General features: G+C 46.4%; 1 protein-coding gene across 3 annotated transcripts in view; it reads right to left on the reverse strand.

Annotated features, from left to right (window-relative positions):
• Window positions 1-9,693: 9,693 nt before the first annotated feature.
• LOC137654652 (POC1 centriolar protein homolog A-like) overlaps window positions 9,694-24,781 on the reverse strand; it is a 99,504-nt gene continuing 84,416 nt past the window's right edge. For all 3 annotated transcript variants that reach the window (XM_068388476.1, XM_068388477.1, XM_068388478.1), the window contains exons 8-9: window positions 24,410-24,607; window positions 9,694-10,893 (exon numbers count right to left, since the gene is read on the reverse strand). In XM_068388476.1, coding sequence (XP_068244577.1) covers window positions 10,711-10,893; window positions 24,410-24,607 — 381 coding nt within the window. In that variant the 3' untranslated portion in view covers window positions 9,694-10,710. The remainder of the gene's footprint in view (window positions 10,894-24,409; window positions 24,608-24,781) is intronic.

The raw sequence follows: 24,781 nt of genomic DNA on the forward strand, positions 1-24,781 counted from the left end.
CCGCACCACGGAGTGCCCTGAACGGAGCTGATGGAATTGCTTGGAGGCTAGGAATACTGCCCTCTTTTTCCAAGAGGTTTTATGGGCACTATTGATTAGACTCGGACCAGAGCACGGAGGCCATGTGGCGCAACAGATGAACCCCAAACCTTGTTGAGGTATCTGTAAAGATCATAAATTCAGGGGGAGGCAAGAGAAGGTCTACTCCCTTGAGAATATTAGTGTCAACACCCACCAGCTTAGGTCTGTCTTATGCTTTGACCCAATCGGAACCATGATGTTCGAATGGTCTTAAATGTTTAGACCAAGAAGTCTTCAGCTGCCACTATAGAAAGCAAATACGCAGGCGGCTGTTGGGTACCCATTTCTCCTAGGAGGCCAGGTGCCCGACCAGCCTTTGCCATTGCTATGCTGGCCAAACGGTCTGCGATAGAAAACGGGAACAGACCTGTCAGGCAGAGGAGCTTGCCCACCCTGAATGGGTGCTCAAGACTTCCTCGGGAGACTCAGGGTCTGGGCTCATACGCACCCAACTGGCAATGACCAAAGCACTCTTATATGACCTACTTCCTGCAGAAGCTTGGCAAGTAGCATTACGTGCTTTTACCGGAGTTATTCGCTTGTCAAAGGCAAGTAAGGCTGTGGGAGATGGGTTGTACTAGCAACCTTTCAGGGAGGAAAATAGTTTTCCCTTCCGAATTATCAGGGATGGGCTCTCGGCCACTTGGTCAACCAACTACCCAGTAGGGTAGCCAGCTCCACCCTGAAGGGTTGGTAAGTTCAACCGAGAGGAACAAGGAACCTTAACTCTCAAACAAAACGTTAATTCTCATCAGTTGCACCCGAGGTGCCGAGAGATTTCCTAGTAAATAAACATCTCAAGTTAATGGCTGTTGAGTCATGCAATCAGCTGCAAACGACTGTTCTGTGGGGGGGGGGGGGTCCTGTCCTCCAACTGCCTTCAATCCAATGGAAGTTGGTCATGTAAGTATGCTTACTGGCTACTAGGGTGTTACCGATCTGTTAACACCATAGTAGCCAGTATTCTCTAGAGGAAGATGGTATTACAGTGAATCCCCTTAGCGAATGCTGTCAAGCAAGAGATCGGTGGCTAACGACTGATCATATGCAACTACTTCTGAAAAGCAAGATTGAGACGTATCCTTAATCCTTTGTCAGACAGGTAATTGTATGCACAAGTCTCGCTAAGGACTAGTAACACACACCGCCAAATTTCTTTAGCAGGCAATCTCTTCTGATCTCATGCCGAGGCGGGACGAACAACACCCAAATGATTTATTGTGTCCAGAACTCGATTGGAGAACATTGATCAATGTTCGCAATTGAGACCTCCTTCTTCCTGTGAACGAGACCCCTTGGAAAAAATGAATAAGTTTTGTATTTCTCCGTCTCCAAACAGCAAAACTAGCATATGTTCTGAATGTTCCCTCCCAGGGAACAGATTCGCTTATGCAAAGTTTCGAAGCCAAAGTATTTTCAATACTTAGACGACTGATCCGAATGTTAGGGAGGAACTGACTGGAATGGAGAGAGTCTACTTGAGGGTAGACTACCTATGTCTCGTTACAGGAAGGTAAGAGGGGAATGCATTACCTGACTTCCGCCAAGGAATACAACCATCGAATTAGAGATCTAATGATTTATTAGAATGAGGTTCCAATTATATGATGGTACATGCTGTAGTTCTTGTTATTTCCCACTGGTGGGCATCCAACCGTAAGAGTATTGTAACACAAGCAACTGGCAAAGAGAACTGCCTTTGCCTGCATGCGGTTGTGTGCAAACGTTTTCGAATACAGGCAATTATTCAAAAGCAAGCTTGAGCATCGTGAACACATTTCCATGTATGAGCATCTTCATGTAGCTCATGGAGTCGCTTACGGGAATGTGTGTGGGAAAAGACGCTACATTATTGCCCATAGATATTGATCGTCAACTAGCTGCAGCATTTTTAACATGTTCGTGAGCATGTGCCCACTCACGAAAAGTACATGCAACCACTGAAGAGATCACACCTACGTTGATATAAAGTGTTTGCCCACCCGCCTTGGGGGCGGACAAGTGTCCCTGTAAGTGAATACTTGCTTGCTATCATTCGTAAACGTAAGGAGAAGCTGACTCTATCACCTTGGGACTAGAGGCTTGCAAATATAACCTTGCAAGGGTATGTCTCACTAGCCCGTTGTTCTCCGAGGGTGAGATGGGGTTAGCAGAGATTGCGAGTAGTTGGAGCCGACATCATGCGAGTCCTCTGAAGAGCTCTCCATTCTGTAGGGAAGAGAACCCTGAGATGGTAACCCTGAAGGATTACGTTTAATGTAACTCTGTCTCTTCCGAAGAACGGTGGGATGTGTCGGCCGCAAGCAGTCAGAAAGCATTCATATCTGCGGCAATAACCTAGCAGACTTAGGCCTAACAAGAATCGTTGTGCCCAAAGGCACAATGGTGACATGCAGTAGCCCCAAGCATTCGACAGTAATCCTTATTTCCAGCAATAACCCAAGGGTTTTGTCATGGGCAAACGCGCATGCGCAACCGAACCTCGTATGGGCCCCTTATTATGGGGTGTTAGCAAGCGCCTGTAGTTGTGTAGACCTCCTAAGGGAAGGGAGTTTGCCTGTATACCTCGCTATGCCTAATGTCAGGTGGGCTTTCCTCCCATGAAGAAGCGTAGTCTCACATGTAAGGGTTTGTTGGCCCAGTACGAAAAGAATACATACACTAGCCCAGTTCCCGAAGGAGGTTGGCATGTCAGGACTCGTAAACTAGTTCTTTGTCAAGGCTTGCCAGCTAGTGTTAACCCCTTCGCTACTATGACATCGGTATACGTCAAAACATGCCTGGTAATACGCACTGTGATATTGTAATATGTTGTCATCATTATTATTACCATTTTTATAACCTAAGAAAGAATATAGCACATGGTTGTATATCACACAAGTTCCTGCTAGGGGAAATTTCACTAAAAAATTCTCCTCTCCCTAATATCAGCCCCTCCTCCTGTCTTCAGCCAACCAACAAAGTTTTTGGTATTCTAGCCTTTATTTCTGAATATGTAAAAGCTATAGTCTTTTCATGTTACCACAAAATAATCACCCAATGGTGACATTCCCTACTTTAGGCATTACCTAAACCCCCCCTCCCTTACACCCCAAATTGGGAAAAGTGTTATCCTACCACCAACCAAAATACTTGCAATTTTAGTTCTTATTCATGATTACAGGTCTAATTTAGTGTATTCACATCTAACCTCATCCCCTAGTCCTTATTTATCATTATAAAAGGTCTATTTTAGTTTTTCTAAATTGTCAGTGTTCAAATCACAGTATTCTCTAGAGGAAGATGGTATCGCGCAAATCCCCTTAGCGAACGCTGTCAAGCAAGAGATCGGTCGCTAAAGACTGATCGCATGTAACTACTTACTTGCCAGTAATGCAAATTGATGTCGGAAGACGAGATTTATCCTTTTTCTTATCTTATTCCCTTTTTCTTAACTATCATTTCTACAAAAGAATATCATCACGTTTTATATATTTCATATTAGAATTGTTCAGTTTTCACGAGTAAAAGTTAGCCTAGTATGATTATTTCCATTTATTGGCATTCTACGCAGTATTCGTCATGTTCTTACATGCGCAGTCTATTTCCAAGTTCGTGAAATTCCCAAAACAGGAATGATCCAGTTCACAGTGACAGACAAACAAACAACCCTTATGTCTAATGAACTAAATTTATATCCTGTCTCTCTCGCAGAAATATGTATCTTTTGTCATCAGTTTTTTATTCGCATTTGTTTGACGTATACATACCTCATAAATTATACATTAGAGAATACTTCTTGTGTCAAAGGAAACAAATGGATATTTTCATCATCATATTATGGATCTGGAGAAAGCGTATGATAGAGTTGATAGGGAAGCAATGTGGAATGTGATGAGGTTATATGGAGTTGGTGGAAGGTTGTTGCAAGCGGTGAAAAATTTCTACAAAGGTAGTAAAGCATGTGTTAGAATAGGAAATGAAGTGAGTGATTGGTTTCCGGTGAGTGGGGATGAGACAGGGATGTGTGATGTCGCCGTGGTTGTTTAACCTGTATGTTGATGGAGTGGTGAGAGAGGTAAATGCTCGAGTGCTTGGACGAGGATTAAAACTGGTAGACGAGAATGACCATGAATGGGAGGTAAAACAGTTGTTGTTTGCGGATGATACTGTACTGGTTGCAGACACAGAAGAGAAGCTTGACCGACTAGTGACAGAATTTGGAAGGGTGTGTGAGAGAAGGAAGTTGAGAGTTAATGTGGGTAAGAGTAAGGTTATGAGATGTACAAGAAGGGAAGGTGGTGCAAGGTTGAATGTCAGGTTGAATGGAGAGTTACTTGAGGAGGTGGATCAGTTTAAGTACTTGGGGTCTGTTGTTGCAGCAAATGGTGGAGTGGAAGCAGATGTACGTCAGCGAATGAATGAAAGTTGAAAAGTGTTGGGGGCAGTTAAGGGAGTAGTAAAAAATAGAGGGTTGGGCATGAATGTAGAGTTCTATATGAGAAAGTGATTGTACCAACTGTGATGTATGGATTGGAGTTGTGGGGAATGAAAGTGATGGAGAGCCAGAAATTGAATGTGTTTGAGATGAAGTGTCTAAGGAGTATGGCTGGTTTATCTCGAGTAGATAGGGTTAGAAACGAAGTGGTGAGGGTGAGAACGGGTGTAAGAAATGAGTTAGCAGCTAGAGTGGATATGAATGTGTTGAGGTGGTTTGGCCATGTTGAGAGAATGGAAAATGGCTGTCTGCTAAAGAAGGTGATGAATGCAAGAGTTGATGGGAGAAGTACAAGAGGAAGGCCAAGGTTTTGGTGGATGGATGGAGTGAAAAAAGCTCTGGGTGATAGGAGGGTAGATGTGAGAGGCAAGAGATCGTGCTAGAAATAGGAATGAATGGCGAGCGATTGTGACGCAGTTCCGGTAGGCCCTGCTGCTTCCTCCGGTGCCTTAGATGACCGCGGAGTTAGCAGCAGTAGGGGATTCAGCATTATGAAGCTTCATCTGTGGTGGATAACGGGGGAGGGTGGGCTGTGGCACCCTAGCAGTACCAGCACTCGGTTGAGCCCTTGTCAGGCTGGGAGGAACGTAGAGAGTAGAGGTCCCCCTTTTGTTTTATTTCATTTGTTGATGTCGGCTACCCCCCAAAATTGGGGGAAGTGCCTTGGTATATGTATGTATGTATGTATTTCCATTATTACTGTCGTGTAGTTTTATATCTTTCAACGGCTATTTATTGTGGAATTACCGTATTACGGAATAACAGTCACTTCAATAAATATATAAAGTTTTTTATACACATAGAATCACAGTGCTTTATCATACCTTATGATTATAAATTATAGAATACCTCGTGTCTAACAATAAAAAGTTATTTTCATTACATTGGATGTTGATGGAGTGGTGAGAGAGGTGAATGCTCGAGTGGTTGGAAGAGGATTGAAACTGGTAGACGAGAATGACCATGAATGGGAGGTAAAACAGTTGTTGTTTGCGGATGATACTGTACTGGTTGCAGACGCGGAAGAGAAGCTTGGCCGATAGTGACAAAATTTGGAAGGGTGTATGAGAGAAGGAAGTTGAGAGTTAATGTGGGTAAGAGTAAGGTTATGAGATGTACGAGAAGGGAGGGTGGTGCGAGGTTGAATGTCATGATGAATGAAGAGTTACATGAGGAGGTGGATCAGTTTAAGTACTTGGGGTCTGTTGTTGCAGCAAATGGTGGAGTGGAAGCAGATGTATGTCAGTGAGCGAATGAAGGATGCAAAGTGTTGGGGGCAGTTAAGGGAGTAGTAAAATATAGAGGGTTGGGTATGAATGTAAAGAGAGTTCTGTATGAGAAAGTGATTGTACTAACTGTGATGTATGGATCGGAGTTGTGGGGAATGAAAGTGACGGAGAGACAGAAATTGAATGTGTTTGAGATGAAGTGTCTAAGGAGTATGGCTGGTGCATCTCGAGTAGATAGGGTTAGGAACGAAGTAGTGAGGGTGAGAACGGGTGTAAGAAATGAGTTAGCAGCTAGAGTGAATATGAATGTGTTGAGGTGGTTTGGCCATGTTGAGAGAATGGAAAATGGCTGTCTGCTAAAGAAGGTGATGAATGCAAGAGTTGATGGGAGAAGTACAAGAGGAAGGCCAAGGTTTGGGTGGATGGATGGAGTGAAGAAAGCTCTGGGTGATAGGAGGATAGATGTGAGAGAGGCAAGAGAGCGTGATAGAAATAGGAATGAATGGCGAGCGATTGTGACGCAGTTCCGGTAGGCCCTGCTGCTTCCTCCGGTGCCTTGGATGACCGCGAAGGTAGCAGCAGTAGGGGATTCAGCGTTATGAAGCTTCATCTGTGGTGGATAACGGGGGGAGGGTGGGCTGTGGCACCCTAGCAGTACCAGCCGAACTCGGTTGAGTCCCTTGTCAGGCTGGGAGGAACGTAGAGAGGAGAGGTCCCCTTTTTTGTTTCATTTGTTTAATGTCAGCTACCCCCCAAAATTGGGGGAAGTGCCTTGGTATATGTATGTGTATGTTCATTACATTATGTACAACATAAATTTCCTTATCACTTAAGAGTAGTTTTATATTTTTTGAAGGGATATTTATTGTGGAATTATAATGGAATAACATAGTCACTTCAATGAATTTAGTCTTTTTTACACAAAATCACAGTGCTTTATCATTATTTAGAGATAATTACATAAAACAATTTTTTTTAAATTATTCTATAATCACTTCACAATGAATGGAAAAACATTTAAGTTGTTTAGTGAAATACAATGGAAAATAAAATAAACTTTTGAAAAATTTATTCTGTAATCACCAGTAAAACAAATGAACATGGAAATGCAGCTTATTATAGAGTAAGTGTGTAAGTATATTGATGGTGAAAAATCTCGTATACAGTATAGTTCCAGTAGCAGATTCACGGCCTCGTAGTGAAAGAGTTAACCACAAGCACTAATGAGTGCTAGCGAACGCTGTCGAAGAGAGAGAGTTCACTCTCACCTGTCAGGATGGGTACATGTGATGTGAGTAAGTGCTGGCTACCAAAGTTGAGTGCACTTCAGGCGAGGCAACAGTAGGCTAAAGCTCAACGCGCTGGCAAGTAGGTTCTCGTAACCTTACAATGGATACTATGGTAAGAAATCTGGGTTGTTCACAGACCTTCGTCTGGTAGAAGACCTCAACCACCCATCTCTCTAGAGCTTAGTGGATGGGTGAGCAACACTGCACATAACTTCTTTGCAAGACTAAGGTCTTTGCAAAGTACTATTTGCTCGTCCTACCCCTACAGGGGATTTGCAAGTAGCCTTATGTCCTCCCCTCGCAAGGGGGTAAAAAAAAAGGATGAGCTGAAGTTCAAGAACAGCAGCTTCTTCCTTGTAAAAGGTTGAAACCATGAGGCGCAGATCCCAAAGGGCCTGGCCTCACGAAGCTCCAAGAAATTTGTTGTGCCCAACGGGAATGATGTAGGCCATAACCTCGACGAGTTACAGCCTACAAGACTCATCGATAGGCATCAACCTCTGTGGTAAAGACACCAATAGGGAAAATGCTTGCGAGACTTGTTTTGTACCCTGAGGGTAGTGGAGCAGGAACTGCAAGCAGTTGCCTAACTCCTTCATCACCAAGCTCCGAAGAGCAAGAGTAGGGCATGAACGATTCCAATTACTGCTGGAGGGAAAGGTGATCAACCCCTGTTGCCGCTGTCGCCAATTCTCCCTGCAAGCTAGAAGGTTGCTGGACGGTGGCTGGTGGAGAGTAACTCCCTCAAAAGGGAAAGTTGCCCAATACCTGGTGGAGGGTAACTCCCTCAAAAGGGAAAGTTGCCCAATACCTGGTGGAGGCTAACTCTCCCTCGGAAGGGAAGTTGTCCAACACCTGGAAATGGATCTTCAGGCATTGCAGTTTGCTTCCCGTCAATAAGCTGAGCTCAAGCTGAAGGTCAGCATCAAGAGCTGCCTGTGAAATGTAGCCAAAGCTAGGTTCTGGGTTCACCCTGAATGGATACCCCCGACTAGAAATGCCGAGGAGAACCAGTCTGCTACCACTCTCATTCCTATGCTGAAGCTGCAGGAACAAAGGTGAGAAGAAGCATAGAGTGCTGCAGTTAACTGTAGCACTCTAGGAAACCATTCCTTAGCAGGGAGACCCAAAAACCCCAAGGAAGGTGGTGGCCGCTGCTGGTTCGTTAAGGGAAGTAACAAAGTTCACACCTAAGGAAAGTCCAAGGTCACAATCTGAAAAGCAAAAGGATTTTTTAAACTTTTGGGCCAGTTGCTTTTAAATGTTAGCAGCCGGTTAAAAGGTTTTGACGGGAGAGCAGGACTATGTCTTTACTCTACCGAGCCGAAATAAAAAGTGACTGTTTGTTAACCATGAAGGTCTAACTCCCGCTAACTAGCATAGGGTAATTACGCCTAGTAAAAAACTTAATGGTTGGTTACAGCTATCGCCGAAATATACCTCCACTGTAAACAGCGTAAGGGTTTGTATATAGTGTCGGAACAAACAAGACGTTTACGGTAACCTAAACCTGAAGTAAGGTGGCAAAAGCCATGCTGCAGAATCATATGGCAAAGAATATTACAATAGTAGTCTGGCGTTCATACATGTACCAAATAGATTCTGTATATAACCTATACAATAGCCTTGCAGACATGCAGGTGAAGGCTCATTCCCAGAGAAGGATCTGATGGCCCTTGCTGAGTCTTCCAATATGTGGACTTCCAGAGCAACCTTGCTATGATGATGATTCAACACAAGGCCTGGTAAGGTGGTCACACATATTTGGTGGCCTAAAACGACAGCCCCTATCTCAATGAAGTTGATCTGATGAAACCAGAAGGGCACTCTTGAGCAGATTTCACTTATCCTGTCATCAGTGAAGGTTTTGCGGCACATCATCCGTAAGTGGAACTCTAACAAGTGGATAAATCAATAAGTGAAACTCTAAATAGTGGATAAATCATAGTTGCCTTCTAGCAAAAAGCTAGGTGGAGCTGGAGGGAGCTAATGGGGATCAAACTGCAAGGATCCAGCTTCTTCAGGAACACAAAATGTTTGACCAGCACCTGTCGTGACTTGCTTGTGGGCCAAAGACGATGTAGGAAATCCTAGATGGTGCTCCAAAATCAAAATACTCCCATCTCAAATACTGACCAACTCTGTAATGGTATCTAATTGCTTCATAAGGTACATTGAGGTGGCAAGTCTGACTCAACTAATCTATAACCCCAAGAAGTGACAGAAAAAATCTGGAGAATCTGCAGATGTTTCTTCAACTCTGCCATGGATGAATTTCACACCTATTAATCATCTAGATAATGCTAGTGGTAAACACCAAGCCAATGAGTCTCAGAAGCCAAAATTCCGAACTGGAGGAGCAGAATGCAATAACAACTGAAAGAAACAGCAATGGTGAATCAGTAAATAGGAATGGGAAATGATAACCATCATGTACCTCCTCTAATATCGGGGTTCAAATCTACAGCCTTTCAGTGCATTGTTACTGTTAACTTATTACATTGGTCCCTTATGGTTGACCATAGATACCCTGGATCCGCAGATATAGGATAACTTACTGTATTGCGTAAACAGTTTAGAGGTTTGTTCACCTAAGGGAAAAAGATATACAGTGTAATCAAGATTTGAGAAAAAATCTGTTTGTAATTCGTTAATTGTACCATGATCCAGCCACAAAATGAGATAGTAAACGAAAACAGCTATCCTCTATAACATGAAAGTACTGTACCATACTACTGTATAACAATTTTAAATGCTTTTACATCAGGGCATCCATAGTACTTTACATGTAGCCCAAATAAAGGACATGGTACTTTACATGTAGCCCAGATAAAAGACCTGGATGTAAAGTTTTGATAGCTAAATAATGAACTCTTTGAGATGTATTTTAAAAATTTCTTAGTAATAACAATGATGTATTAGAACACAATATGAATAAATGAAAATTAAAATATTACGACTCACAAATTTCCATGCCAGATGGTTCAACATATAATTATGAAAAGTATAATAAAATTTCATGAATTTTAGTAATATCCAATTATGCTGATAAAATATATTTTGCATATTTACAAAAAACCTGAATATTCAGCACTAATTATAAAAACTATACAGAGAGGAGACTTTATACTAAGGTTTCATAAGACATCTTACCAAGAAACATTCAACTTGCTCAATTTGTAATAAAAATTAAGTAAGTTTAGTAACTTTCTATTAATATACTGGTAGTAATTTACAATAAAAAATATATAAACATGAATTTACCATTACCTTTTCAAAGGAGTGATACTTATGTTAAATGCTGTAAACACACCAAAATATATATTTTCATAAAAATAAAGCCCTTCAAGTTAATGAGCGTCACTCCTTAAATCATGCAAGTTGTATTTATTTAAATTGCTTAAAATTCTGCAGTGTGAATGCACGTTTGTTAAATTTTCTATTTCATATCTAAAATAGCATTGTCAAAGCTCATCAATAGCTAATTCATGGAACAAATTACTAAAACTATAAACAATTTCATGAACGCACTATTAAAATGTAATAAAGTTAATGCTCATTAATAATCTGTTGGTCCCTAATCAGTATATAAGAGAACTGTTATTATCCTGAATGCTCTGATAAAGTATACTTATCAAGGTACACTATGCTGATTGGTGACCAGTTCTGTAATCTTATTTTCTGCAAGAGACAGCCTTTGTTCCAGAACAACAACAGTCTGTGAAAGTGTGTCCAATTGGGTGATGATGTGCTGTAAAGACCCCTTTATCTGCTGCATGGCAATTGATATATCCTCCTGATCATCAGTCTTGGATTTCTGAGAAAAAAAAAAAAAAAAAATCATAGCTAGGTATATGAAATATTCCCGATATAAAAAATTTTGTTTTTTAATTATATAAGTCATACTTTAAAACAATTTGTCTGCCATTGGAAAGATACAGAAGTACAGTAATTAAAAATGTATATAATTTACTACAGAGACTAAGAGCCACAATAAAAGATGAAATTGCCAAACAATCCTCTATTCCTTTTGAGATGAAATTTAGAGCTCTTCCAGAGACCAAAAATAAACATTTAAAGATATTCCCAAGCCTTTTACCACCCTTACAAACTGAAATAAACATAGGTAATAGTTCAGTTTAAAATAAGATTTTATCACACAAGCAACTTTTAAGGAAATTCATATATATCATGGATTAAAGTTGCTACTTTTTTCCTATTTCGTTTAAATTATTGCTACTGTTGAGAAGCATCCATTGACAAAACTATTGTTATCCAAAACAACATAAAGATCAATTTACAGCATACAATTACATAAGCACCTGAAGATATAATTATTTCTCTGAACCTCCACTGATGTTCATATTGTTTCACTCTTGAAGCTAATTAAATGTAGAATTCTACCATGAGACTAAACAATCTCCCATTTTCTTTCCTTGTAATAGTTCTTCCACTCTAGTAGAAAATCAAGAAAATAGGGTGGTGTATGTCAATACCATGCCATCTCTCAGTGATTGATTGATATTGGGGCTGGTGAGGCAAAAGCTGCAGTTAGGCGTAACAAGATGGCATTAAGAGCATTTCAGCAATAAATAGCTTACTTTTTTATCATATCTCAATGAGAAAACATGTCATAGACACTAAAGCAAAACAAGTTGTATGCAGTTTATACTGTATATAATAAAATTAATATTATAGGATTATAAATGAATGCATAGCTCTGTTACGTATTTTAAAGTGTATCAAGGTGGAGGGGATGCAAAGACTCCATCTGGAAGCCAGGGAGGCTCCAGCCTAAAAAAGTCTAGTAACCACAAATCTAGATCTTCCAACACACTGAGCCTGACAATCCATGACTGCGTTTATTCAGACACAGATCTTCCATCTCAGTTGTGCTTGAAGGTCTCAAATCTGATCTCAGCATTCGTACAACACTGAAATGTCACAACGTGCGCTCACAGTTGTTGGCAAGGATCCTCTCAAACCAAGTTCACTTGTGTATTTTCTTCAGGAAGAAGGCACCAGAGAGCACATGTTAACGGTAGGGACCTGGATGGTGACTTAAGCATGAGGACACATGTCCTGACACCTGAGTCCAATACTATGTAAGTTACTTCCAAGACCAGCCTCTATGCTACATTGAAGTTTCCTCAAAGTCACACGCTGCACTACAACCCAGGGTTTGTAAAAGCCCAAGTACAAGAAATTACCCGAACTTGATCCAATCGAACACAATGTACAAAGCATTCTTGACGCACCATTCAGAAGTCCAATGGGCCATTCAAAACACAAATAAAATGAATACGATTGCCTCCCGTTCTCCCAGGCAGGGGAGTGAAGAGATCTTGCATCGCTTACAAAATACATAGGTACGAAAGCTACAGCACGGTTCCCGCAGACAGAGCAGTCACTAGGGGGTAGTGGTGGAAGAAGGCCCAACAAGCTTCCGTTTCCTTAGATCAGTTGCTGCTAAGGGCCCATCACATCTTTAGCGGGCGCTGAAAAAGAATACGGTGACCTATGTCTATTCTTCCTCTCCTGGAAACGCTCAGTCCATTCACCTGCAACCTGGCCTTCTCATTAAAAGGGAAAGGGGAATGAAAAGCAGGAAAGATAATGGAATTCAGTGACTTCCAGCATCTCCTACGAGCAGGCATGTGCCTTTCAGGATGGGGGGGGGGGGGGGACACAATGACAACGTTCCAGACCTGCCAGCTGATTTCACTCATTGTCCACCAAAACTTGCCTCAACTGGCAACAATGAAGGTGACAGGAAGGATGACAAGAAGGTTTATCGACTTCTATAGTCACCTCTTACGAATGGAATAGTCTATGGGAAATTTGAGACAGGTTATCGATCTCTTTCCTTGGTTCTTCACATGCCATTGTGGATGGCTATGGCTAATAGAATACGGTCCATCATAAAAATGATGACCACTCTGTCCTTGTAGACCAAAGGACCCCCTATCCTCAGATCAAATATCTGTCCTGCAGAAGGTTTTTTCTGATTTGTCATTGGGAAAAGTAGCTATCAATTCAAAGCCTGGGGCTTCAGAATGGCTATCACTCCTCCAGTGTTCACGTTAGTCTCTTTTGGGCACTTTCACTCTGCTTTCATCTACAGACTTCTCTCGGCGATTGCCCATTTCTAACCCCCAAACAAGGGAGTCACTTCAACATCAAGACAGTCTTTCTTTCTCTTGACTCGATCTGTGGATTAAGATATGCTGTATCGAAGAAAGTTATTAAGGACTCCCAAACAGAGGGTGAAATATCTGGGAATACCTTAGCATGACAGCTATGGGGCCTCCCAGGCAAACAATCATAGCAAAAGGGTTAACGCAACTGTTCCTAAGCTTCTTTCCAGATCGAAAAAAGATGACACCTTCCAAGATTTCTGTTGTCAATGAAAAGGTTAATTCTGTACGACTGCCTCCCCAGTGATTGCTCCTGAAGTTTTATTGGTTAACAACCAGTGCTCCATTTTCCTTTGGCTTGGGTGACAACAAGAATGCAGAGTGATCTATCCTATTAGTTACATGACTGATACCGTTGTGAGAACTCTCCGAGAATCTACTGTCCACAGATATAGCGGAAGAGGGATGACCTCAGTCTCCTCCTGACTAGAAGATGTGATTGATGGAAGGAACGAACCTTCTTCTCAACCAAAACGAACACTTGCAGCACCTCTACTTTGTAACTTTCCAAAGAGTTTGATAAAGCACATAGTAGCGATGATGGGTGATGCTTCCATTCTTCTCCAAAGTTACAAAGGGGCCACGTTCACAAACCCTTCTCAAGCAAGTGCACACTTGTGAGTACAGTAGAAGATACGATGCAGCTGCGCAAGGTTCATTTCTGGCAAGAGCAATGTTCAATAAACACGGTCAATCGACAGAGTTCTGGTGTAGAAATTTCAGGTTATCCCTTCATTTCATGGTGGCAAGGTTTCAGTTCTCACCATCACTCAAATTGCTTGTCACGCAGTGGAACAAGAATCTTTCAAGATTCTGCCAGCTCCAGAGAGGCGGCAAAATTCAAAGAAACCTTCCAACATCCCTAGGAATCCTAGACGCTTACAACTTTCTGTCCCTCTTTTACGTGTTTCACTAATCTCTCAACTATCAGTTGAATACATCGATATTCAGAGGGACCCTCATCGCTCTCAACAAGCCACACGCTGAATGGCACTCAGATTAGATGTCAGTCAATCTTCCTTTATCAGGGAAGCTCTTCAATTTCCACAGTTAAGATACCAAAAACTTTGACCAAAATATTTTCAACTTGAATTCAGATCTGGAATCTTCACGAGAATTGACAGGACACTTGAGGAGCAGGCATGGGGAGGGGGACAGTCTTAATCTCCTAGTTGGCTCAAGCTGCAGGGAGAACTTCATGAGCCTTCAGATCTCTTAAAAGAACACTCTGCAGCCCATGGTAGCCCTGGCGAAGTGAGTAGGAAAACAGCATAGGTTTTCCAAGGTCACATCATTTGGATGGATAGAAGATCTCCATTACCTTGGGTCATGAGTGTCTGGCCAAGATCTAGAATCTAGCCAGCCAAAACTTCATCTCCTACCTACAGAGGGAACTAGTGGGAAACAGAATGACTCACTTTCTTGTTCCGGAGGAAGACAATATAACTAATCTTTCAATACAAAGGGAATAACAATAGAAATCTTAAAATTCTCTTTTCTTTCTGGCTTAATAAAACAATCAGACACGCGAAAGGACCAGCCCGGATTTGGTCACTAGAAGCCAGAATTATTGGACCTACCCTAAACTTTAGTTAAAACCTGTTAGTGGTGCAAGTGTTAAAGGCTGGAACGTCACGCAACCTTTACTGCTCACTATTTATGGGAGTATACCCACAGGACTTACAGTTACATTTTTGTTGGGACCTGTGGCAGTCACTCAAAAGGTTGTGTAGCTCAAATAGTTCTTTTGAGGCCACTATTCCATCTTATTTATCTTCCTCTTGTTTTGTTAAAAGTTTTTATAGTTTATATCGTGAATATTTATTCTAATTTTCTTACTGTTCTTGAAATATTCCATTTTTCCGTGTTTCCTTTCCTCACTGGGCTATTTTCCCTGTCGGATCCCCTGGGCTTATAGGATCCTGCTTTTCCAACTAGGTTTGCAGCATTAGCAAATAATAATAATAATAATAATAATAGTCTTGACGTTAGTCTAAGTTAAGAGGTGGAGAGTCTGACTATACCCTTTCTTTGGGTGTATCGGTCATGCTGTTATTTACTGCATCAAATATTAATGCAGAAAGGCTTCCATACCAAGCAACTGTTCTATAAGAGTAAGATGTAGAAATATATTCCCCATCCTCCTTATAGGGGAAAGAATACATTTAGAATGTAAGATAAGTTACGCTTAATTGGCCATACATTGCGATACAGATTATATCCTTTCAAGGATATACAGTAGGTTCTTCCTCAACCAACTGTCTGCGTACAGAAACCTAGCCTAACCCAGGTGTTGGGAGGTGGTAGAAATCAACACTAATGCACCTCCATCAGGTCCGAGTATATTGACATGCCGAGATTTTAAACCAGCCAGTATGGTTATAGGGGATTCCTCCCTTCTAAGGATCAGTCTCCAATTAAAGGATGAGGGCTTGTATTTGTGAAGGAATAAATCACAAAGCTTAAAAGTAATTTGAATTGTTCCCAACAATACAAACCTGAGTCCTATAAGATTCAATTTAAGCCCTAGGTGATGGTCAATATGGCTACTCAAGTGTACTGACTGGGGGCCAGAGCTTCTCTGCCGCTGCCAGTAACTACAGACACCTCATTATAAATCTTAACAGCCGAATTCCAGCCAAGCTTAAAACATACTCCTACTCAAAGACTCAGGTTTGCACTGTTAGGAAAAATACTAAATATGACAAATTCGAAGATAATTTGTATTTTTCCTAACCATACAAACCTTAGCTATTTACAAAGGGTATTACTTTTAGCGCAGCTGAAATGACGAGCCAATAGTTTTTAACGAGGGTTAATTACCCCCGCGCTAGTTAGCGGGGGGTGGGGAAGGGTAGCTTGCTACCCCTCCCCCCTCCACACACCGGTGACTTGCTTCACTTCACTTAGAGGTAGGACTTGACTTGGGGGTCAGGGATGGCGGGCACATATGTGTAAATAGCTAAGGTTTGTATGGTTAGGAAAAATACAAATTATCTTCGAATTTGTCATTTGTTCCGTAACCGAAATACAAACCACGCTATTTACAAAGGGTGACTTACCCCTTAGGAAGAGTGGAAAGTCCCCAGCCTTACTGACTTCGGCTTGCCCGGGGGCTCGATCCCTCAGTGAGCAGCACTAGAGAGAGGGAGCCCCTGTACCTCACAGGTTCCTAGCATCGCTAGGAACGAGTGGCCTACATAAGCAGTGTGAGGAGGAGAGTGTGACTCGTCCTATGAAGTTGACCTTGAGACCTTCAGATAGGAATTCTAGGATAGGACGTTCCCCATACCACCTCGTCAGGGTATGGGAGACGCAACAGTATTAAGCTTAATACTAGGAGCACAAGGAAGCATGGGTTACCTGCAGAGGTCGAGGTCAGCTATGCGAGGACCAGGATGCTGCTTCCCCAAGAGAGGGGAGAATGAAGAAAGAAGTAAGGGTCAGACATACTCTTTCATTCACGCAGACTAAGACCGGGTAACAACGCCCTCAACCTACTGCTACTTGTCCAAAAAGGAGCCTGAGGTTAGACCAGCTGTTGTGCAGCCACCACAGGGCCGATAGAGAACGTATCGAGGCTCCTGTGGGTCACGTCTTGCAGGTAGTGGGCTGTGAAGGTCGTTTGACGCTTCCAGACCCCCGCTTGAAGTACCTGCGTCACAGAGAAGTTTCTCTTGAAGGCCAGGGATGTAGCAATACCCCTGACATCGTGGGCCCGAGGGCGACGTGACGGAGGAGGGTCAGGATTCAGGGCATGGTGGATAACCCTTCGAATCCAAGCTGAGATGGTGTTCCTGGTGACCCTCCTCTTTGTCCTGCCTGTGCTCACAAACAAAGCTCGCACATGAGGACGGACTGCAGCCGTTCTCTTCAAGTAGTACCTCAGACACCTCACTGGGCATAGTAGCAGCTGGTCTGGGTCATTTGTTACAGAACGGAGACTCGCGATCCTGAAAGAGTCGAACCGAGGATCCGGCACTCCAGGATTCTGAGTCTTGGCCACAAACTCAGGGACGAACCTGAACGTTACCTCCCCCCATCCCCTTGAATGGGCGATGTCGTACGAGAGACCATGAAGTTCACTAACTCGCTTGGCCGAGGCCAAGGCGAGTAGGAAAGCCGTCTTCCAAGACAGGTGGCGATCGGAGGCCTGGCGTAATGGCTCGAAGGGAGGTCTCTTGAGAGACCTGAGGACTCGAACCACGTTCCAAGGAGGGGGTCTCACTTCCGACTGGGGGCAGGTAAGCTCATAGCTACGTATGAGTAAAGAGAGTTCTAGCGACGAAGAAATATCCACGCCCTTCAATCTGAAGGCCAAGCTTAAGGCTGAGCGATAGCCTTTCACCGCCGAGACAGAAAGGCGCATTTCTTCTCGCAGATACACAAGGAAGTCCGCTATTGCTGGAATAGTGGCATCGAGTGGAGAGATACCCCTTCCACGACACCAACCACAAAAGACTCTCCACTTCGCTTGGTAGACTCCCTCAGAGGACCTTTGCAGGTGCCGAGACATTCTCTCCGCAACCTGTTGCGAAAAGCCTCTCTCCGCGAGGAGACGCTGGATAGTCTCCAGGCGTGAAGCCGAAGCGAGGCTACGGCCCTGTGAGGGACACCGGAGTGGGGTTGTCTGAGAAGCTCGTGTCGTGGAGGAAGCTCCCTTGGGAGTTCCGTCAGGAGTTGCAGAAGGTCCGGAAACCATTCCGCGTGATGCCATAGCGGAGCTACTAGAGTCATGGAACAGTTGACCGATAGTCTGGTCCTGTTGAGCACCCTTCTCATCAGACAGAATGGTGGGAAGGCGTACACGTCGATATTGTCCCACCGTTGCTGGAAAGCATCTTGCCAGAGTGCCTTGGGGTCCGGGACTGGTGAGCAGTACAGGGGCAGCTTGAAGTTCAAGGCTGTCGCGAACAAGTCCACCGTCGGGGAACCCCACAAAGTCAGGACTTTGTTGGCTATCTGAGGATCCAAAGACCACTCGGTACTCACTATCTGCGAAGCCCTGCTCAGACTGTCGGCGAGCACATTCCTCTTGCCAGGAATGAAGCGAGCTGATAGTGTTATCGAGTGGGTTTCGGTCCACCTCAGAGTCTCTACTGCAAGATGGGATAGCTGTTGCGAAAAAGTGCCTCCCTGCTTGTTGATATAAGCCACTACCGTGGTGTTGTCGCTCATCACCACCACGGAGTGACCCGCCAGGGACCGTTGGAACTGCTGAAGAGCCAGAAAGACGGCCTTCAATTCTAGCAGGTTGATGTGTAGGCACTTTTCTGATTCTGACCAAAGGCCTGAGGCCCTCTGGTTCAGAACGTGCGCCCCCCACCCTTCTTTTGACGCGTCCGAAAACAGAGTCAATTCCGGGGGGAGGACGAGAAGACTCACTCCCTTCCGCAGGTTCTCGTCGGCCAGCCACCACCGCAAGTCCGTCTGTTCCAGAGACCCCATTGGGATCAGAATGTCCGGGGAATCGGATCTTTGATTCCACCGGGACTTGAGCCGCCATTGAAGGGATCTCATCCTGAGGCGGCTGTTTGGAACCAGACGGGCCAGGGGGGATAGGTGGCCTAAGAGACGCAACCACGATTGGGCGGGAAGTTCTTTTCGCCTGAGGAAAGGCTCCGCCACCCTCTTCAGCCTTGCTATCCGGTCGTCTGATGGAAAGGCTTTGTGGAGATTGGTGTCTATTAGCATGCCTAGATAAAACAGTCGTTGGGACGGCTGCAGAGAGGACTTCTCGCGGTTTACCACGATCCCCAGATCCTGGCAAAGATCCAGAAGCCTGTCTCGGTGCCGAAGAAGGGTCGACTCCGAGTCTGCTAGGATCAGCCAATCGTCTAGGTAACGAAGGAGACGAATGCCGTTCCCGTGCGCCCAAGATGAAATCAGGGTGAACACTCTGGTGAACACCTGAGGAGCTGTGAAACACAGCACCTTGAACTGGTAGATCTTGTTGTCTAGGCAGAATCTCAGGTACTTCCTGGAAGACGGATGGATTGGGATCTGGAAGTACGCGTCCTTTAGATCCAGTGTACACATGAAGTCTTGTGGTCTCACCGCAAGTCTGATCGTGTCTGCTGTCTCCATGCTGAACCGGGTTTGTTTGACAAACCTTTCAGAGCTGAGAGATCGATGACGGGTCTCCAGCCTCCAGTAGCCTTCTTTACAAGAAAGAGTCGACTGAAGAAGCCTGGGGAGCCGTCCACGACCTCCTGGAGAGCACCCTTCTCGAACATGGTCTCGACTTCGGCCTGAAGGGCCAGCCCCTTTGCCGATCCCATGGCATAGGAGCTCAACGACACTGGATTCGCTGTCAGAGGAGGTTGAGATGACGTGAACGGGACGCGATAACCTTGGCCGATCACTGAGACCGTCCAAGCATCGGCCCCGTGTTGCTGCCACCTGCGGACGCAACGCTGAAGGCATCCCCCCACAGGTGGACACGCAGGGGGACTGCCACCCCTAGGGCTTGCGGCCGCGGCCGCCGCCCCTAGGAGTCTTGCCTCCCCTGGAGGACTTACCGCCCCTCTTGACCTTGGCTGGAAAGGGCTGGGGCTTAGACACCACTTTCTTAGCTGCCGGTGCCTGTTTGGGAGCCTTAAGAGGCTGTTGCTGCTGTTGTGCAGGGTGCTGCTGTTGTGCAGGGCTGGAGGCTTATAGGGCCGAGTTGTAAGGGCCCTGTGGAGGAGGGAGTCCGTGCTGGATTTCCTCCACCTCTCAGCCGTTCGCTCCAAGTCTTGAGGCTCAAACAGGCTCTCCCCCAGAAGGGAAGCATGTCGGAGCCTACACACATCTACGGCGGGGACCTTCGGATGGAATCTCTCGGACACAGCATCGCGACGCTTCAACACCGAGTTGGCCCACAGGGTGGTAACCTGGTGCGCCAAAAACTCGATGGAGCGGGTGCCCGAGAGCAAGAAGGTCTCTAGGGCCTTCCTATTGGTCTCCTTGGACAAGTCCTCCGATCGCAATAGGAAGCCCAGAGATCCTAGCCAGAAGTCCAGCCACGAAGTGGCCTGCATGGCTCACTTAGCGACCTTCTCGTGGTTAAGGATCTCTGCCGCCGAGAACGACACCTGCCGGGCAGAGAGTTTCTCCAGGGGAACTCCCTTCGCCAGCTCCTCCACAGAGTGATGGAGAGGGAGAGCGAGGTTGTGCTCACCCAGGATCTCGAAATACCTCCTCTGCTGAAGGCGAGGAGGAGGGATAAGCTTGTTCCCGGCAGTGGAACGACTGGAGGAGGCAAGAAGTGCGAGCTGAGCGTTGGCCCTAGCTCTGGCACTCTTCAGCCCCCGAAACCAGGGCAGAGCTGCACTGGTCTTAGGGGCCTTCCGAACGTCAAACACTTCATCCAGAATCGTGTCTTTGCCTTCACGGGGGGCGATGACTGGATCCGTAAGTCTGTTAAGTGTCCTTATCAGGCTTAGGACCTGCCAGAAGGCATGTTCGGACTCTTGCTGTTCTCCTCCCTGCGGGCTGGCAGCTAAGTCTCCTGCCCCAGGAATCTCTTCCTGGGGTGATACGTGGACATTCCCCTGGGTAGTCGTGGGTTCCTGACGAATCCTTGCAGAGGATTTAGGGACGGTCTTGGAATCCTTGGGTTCCCTCCTGGGAGGGATACAGGATCCCAACAATGAGGTTCGAGGGGCCCCTTCCTCACGAGACGATTCTCCTGCCTGAAGCGAAGTCTCCCCCCCTGGTGCCGAGGGGAAGACTACCGCCCCACTGGACTCACCTGAGGACGGAAAGGCCTCGTCCACGGGAGAAGGAGAGAGTACTTGTGCAGGAGAAGGGACCTTTGAGACCGACCTCTTGGGAACCAACTTCGCCCTAGGGGAAGTCACCACGAAGTCCACTCCTCTCTTTCTCTTCAGCGTAGGAGAGACAGCCGCTGGTTTGTCACCCTGGCCGGCGAGTGCTGGTTTCATAGTGCCAGCGGACCAAACCAAGTCTGCTGCTCCAAGGACACAGAGTCCGAAATCCTCGCTAAAGAGAAAGGGATCGGGCGATCCTTTGGAGTGGACACGACGGTACCTGCCTGAAAAGAAGGTGGGGAAGAATGCTGTACTGACCTGTCTTCGTCCTGCACTACCAACCTGTGCTTGGATGGAGGTGATCCCGAGTGCCGTCTAGGAGCACGCGTCCCTGCTGCTACCACCGGCTGTGGAATTCGCCGCGAACGATGGTCGCGCGAGGGCGAATGGTCGCGCGGGAGTGCGGGCGAGCGATCGCGCCAACGCGCAGGTGGATGATCGCGTGGGCGCGCAGGCGAGCGGTCGCGCGGGCGCGCAGGCGAGCGGTCGCGTGGGCGCGCAGGCGAGTGGGCGCGAGGGTGGGCAGGTAAATGAACACGTGTCCGAGGCGACGAACGCAAGCGTTGGCGCGACGGCGAGGGATCGTGCTGCCGCGTAGGTGAGGAAGATCGCTGGCGATGTAGATCCACAGGCGATCGATGACGAGCTGGTGAATGCAGTCGCTCAAGTTGGCGATGGCGCGATGTGGTATGTCGACGCACTGGTGTGCGATGGTGAGCAGCATGCGCAGGTGAATGACCGCGTAATGGTAAGCGATGGCGAGCAGCATGCGCAGGTGAATGATCGCGTGATAGGGTGCGATGGTGATCAGCATCCGCAGGAGGGCGATCGTTCAGGGTTGTGCGATGAGGAGCAGCATGCGTAAGCGGGCGATCGTTCAGGGTTGTGCGATGGCGAGCAGCATGCGCAGGTGAATGATCGCGTGATGGGGTGCGATGGTGATCAGCATCCGCAGGAGGGCGATCGTTCAGGGTTGTGCGATGAGGAGCAGCATGCGTAAGCGGGCGATCGTGCAGGGTCGTGCGATGGCGAGCAGCATGCGCAGGAGGGCGATCGTGCAATGGCGAGCGGCATGTGCAGGCGGGCGATCGCGCGATGGTGAGCTAGAAGCTGGCGAACCATGTTCCTGCAGGAGCGTTGGCGAACGTCGGCGCGTTAGTTGTCGCTGTTGAATAGGCGATACTAAGATCGCCTGTGCGCGCTGGCAAGCAGGTGAACGCTGGCGAGGAGGTAATCGCTGGCGCGTAGGTGATCGCTGGCGAGCTGGTGATCGCTGGCGAGCAGAAGGTCGACGCGTGTCCTGTGAGAGGACAGATGGTGCGGCGCGTTCACGAGCAGGAACGGGAAGATCGCTGGCGCGTTGGCGAACATGTGTTTCTGACACACGCGCAGCACGATGTTGCGTAGCCACAGGATCAGGCAGATGGTGAGCAGGGAGTTCAGCAGGAACTAAAGGGTGGTCAGAGACCGCAGGGCGATGGTCCTCAAATGAGCGCTGACGCTCGGAAGAGAGCTGACGAGCAGGAGAGCGCTGGCGAGGGGGGCGAACATCAGGAGAGAGCCGACGAGCAGGTGAGCGTCGGCGAGCAGGAGATCGTCGACGAGCAGGAGAGCGCTGGCGAACAGGTGAGCGCTGGCGAGCAGGAGAGCGCTGGCGAGCAGGAGAGCGCTTGTGCGCTAGCACTGCTCGCGTAATGGAAGAATCCCTTAGCCCCGAAGGGACCGTTGCCCGTCGGGTGACGAGTTCTCCAGAAGGCGAAGATCCGGCAGGAGATGGTGAGCGGTCTGCAGAGAGGTTCAAGAAGGGCGGAGCAGTAGGTTGAGGCTGACGAGGAGAGTCCCCCCCGGAGGACGAAGACCCAAAAAGGCGTCTCTTAGTCCCTCTGTAAGGGGAAGGGAGGCCCTTGTGGCATAGAGGGCGGTGAGCCTTACGGCGGAGGCGGCCTCGGGGAAGATCGTCGGGACCATCGGTCCTCCGAAGGGGAGTCTCCGTCAAAACACTTCCCTCAGAAGGAAGCTGAGCAGCAGTCGAGACCGAAGGACTCACTTCCCCCTTCGAAGGATGTACGGAAGGAGGAGGAGAGCCTTGAGCACCATCACCAGCAACAGCACCTGCGGCGGAAGGCCCAGCCACGTCGGAGGCCTCTGTCACCACGACGTCGACAATAGACAGAGGGTCTACCTCTGCTACCACCGGCGACTGCTTAACAGCGGCCCCCAACGAGACAAGGTCAATAAGAGCGACCCTGGAGGGCAAGCCCTTAAGCCCCAGGGACGACCAAATCTGTAAAAGATCATCACTGGATAAGGCATTATTAATAACCTCCCCCGGAGGAGGAGGGGGAACCGCCTCGCTATGGGAGACGACGCCCTCTCCCCCCACCGAAGGTAGGGAAACAGAACAAAGGCCTGCGCTCCCACTCGGACGACTCTCCTTAGGAGGCGGCCGAGGGGGAGCTTCGGAGGAGGTTTGGGCGGCGGAAGAAGAGTCCCGAGAACCTTTCTCCTTCAAGGCTAACCCCGGAGGAGAACGGTCTCTCTTGGACTTCTTCTTACGCCGACGGCCAAACCTCTCCCACTGGGAGGCAGACCACTCCCTGCACTCACAGCACATGTTATCCTGGTCACACCGTCGGCCCCAACATTGAGGGCAGAGGGTGTGTGGATCCGTATTAACGTCCGACATGAAAGTCCCACAAGGACGGCCGGCAACTCCAGGGCATGTACGCATAGTAAAGAAAATAACTGAAGGTCAACTTCCAACCAACACACACGCTGAAAAGAAAAAGCAGAAAATTAAAGGCTGTCACGAAGGCGATGAGCAGACACGTCTGATCACCGCCGAGCCAAAAGTGAAGTGAAGCAAGTCACCGGTGTGTGGAGGGGGGAGGGGTAGCAAGCTACCCTTCCCCACCCCCCGCTAACTAGCGCGGGGGTAATTAACCCTCGTTAAAAACTATTGGCTCGTCATTTCAGCTGCGCTAAAAGTAATACCCTTTGTAAATAGCGTGGTTTGTATTTCGGTTACGGAACAACTTAAAATTTGTGATATTTTATTAAAAATTCATATGCATAAATGAGAAAAATATTATAACAATTGGATGTAAAACTATGGACAATGGTACTAAAGGAAGTAGAAATATATGGGTGTAGAATAACACCTCTAAGGGTAAAAACAGAAAATTTATGATAATGCATGAGATTGCAACTGGGATAAGTTATTTCTGCTGTATAATATGTAAGTTGTTGTAATGTGTAATAAAGTTCCTAAATATATCAAATTAGTGATATGTGCAAACTGTAAAAGTAAATGCAACCATACCTGATGCCTATTACTACTTGGCAGTTGATGAGCTTGACTACCATTGTGTGTTCCAATGACAGCTACATCATCATCTGAATCTTCTTCTCTTGGTACCGATACAGTTATGTCATGAGGCTTATGATAACGAGAGTCATCTGTAACTGACAAGGTTTCACATAACTCCGGGGCTTCAATATTAGTTTTATACACCATTACCTGTAATAAATTAGAGAGAAGTCTGTCATAATAACAAAATGGAATCATCACTAACCATCGTATTTATCAATATCAATGGAAAAAATCAATAATGACCAAATGATCATTCAAAGATTTATTTAGAGCATTAGTAAGTATTGTCTCGAGGCTACAGTGAAACTAAAACATACTACA

The sequence above is a fragment of the Palaemon carinicauda genome, chromosome 15 (assembly GCF_036898095.1).
Source record: "Palaemon carinicauda isolate YSFRI2023 chromosome 15, ASM3689809v2, whole genome shotgun sequence".
NCBI classification, from domain to species: domain Eukaryota; kingdom Metazoa; phylum Arthropoda; class Malacostraca; order Decapoda; family Palaemonidae; genus Palaemon; species Palaemon carinicauda.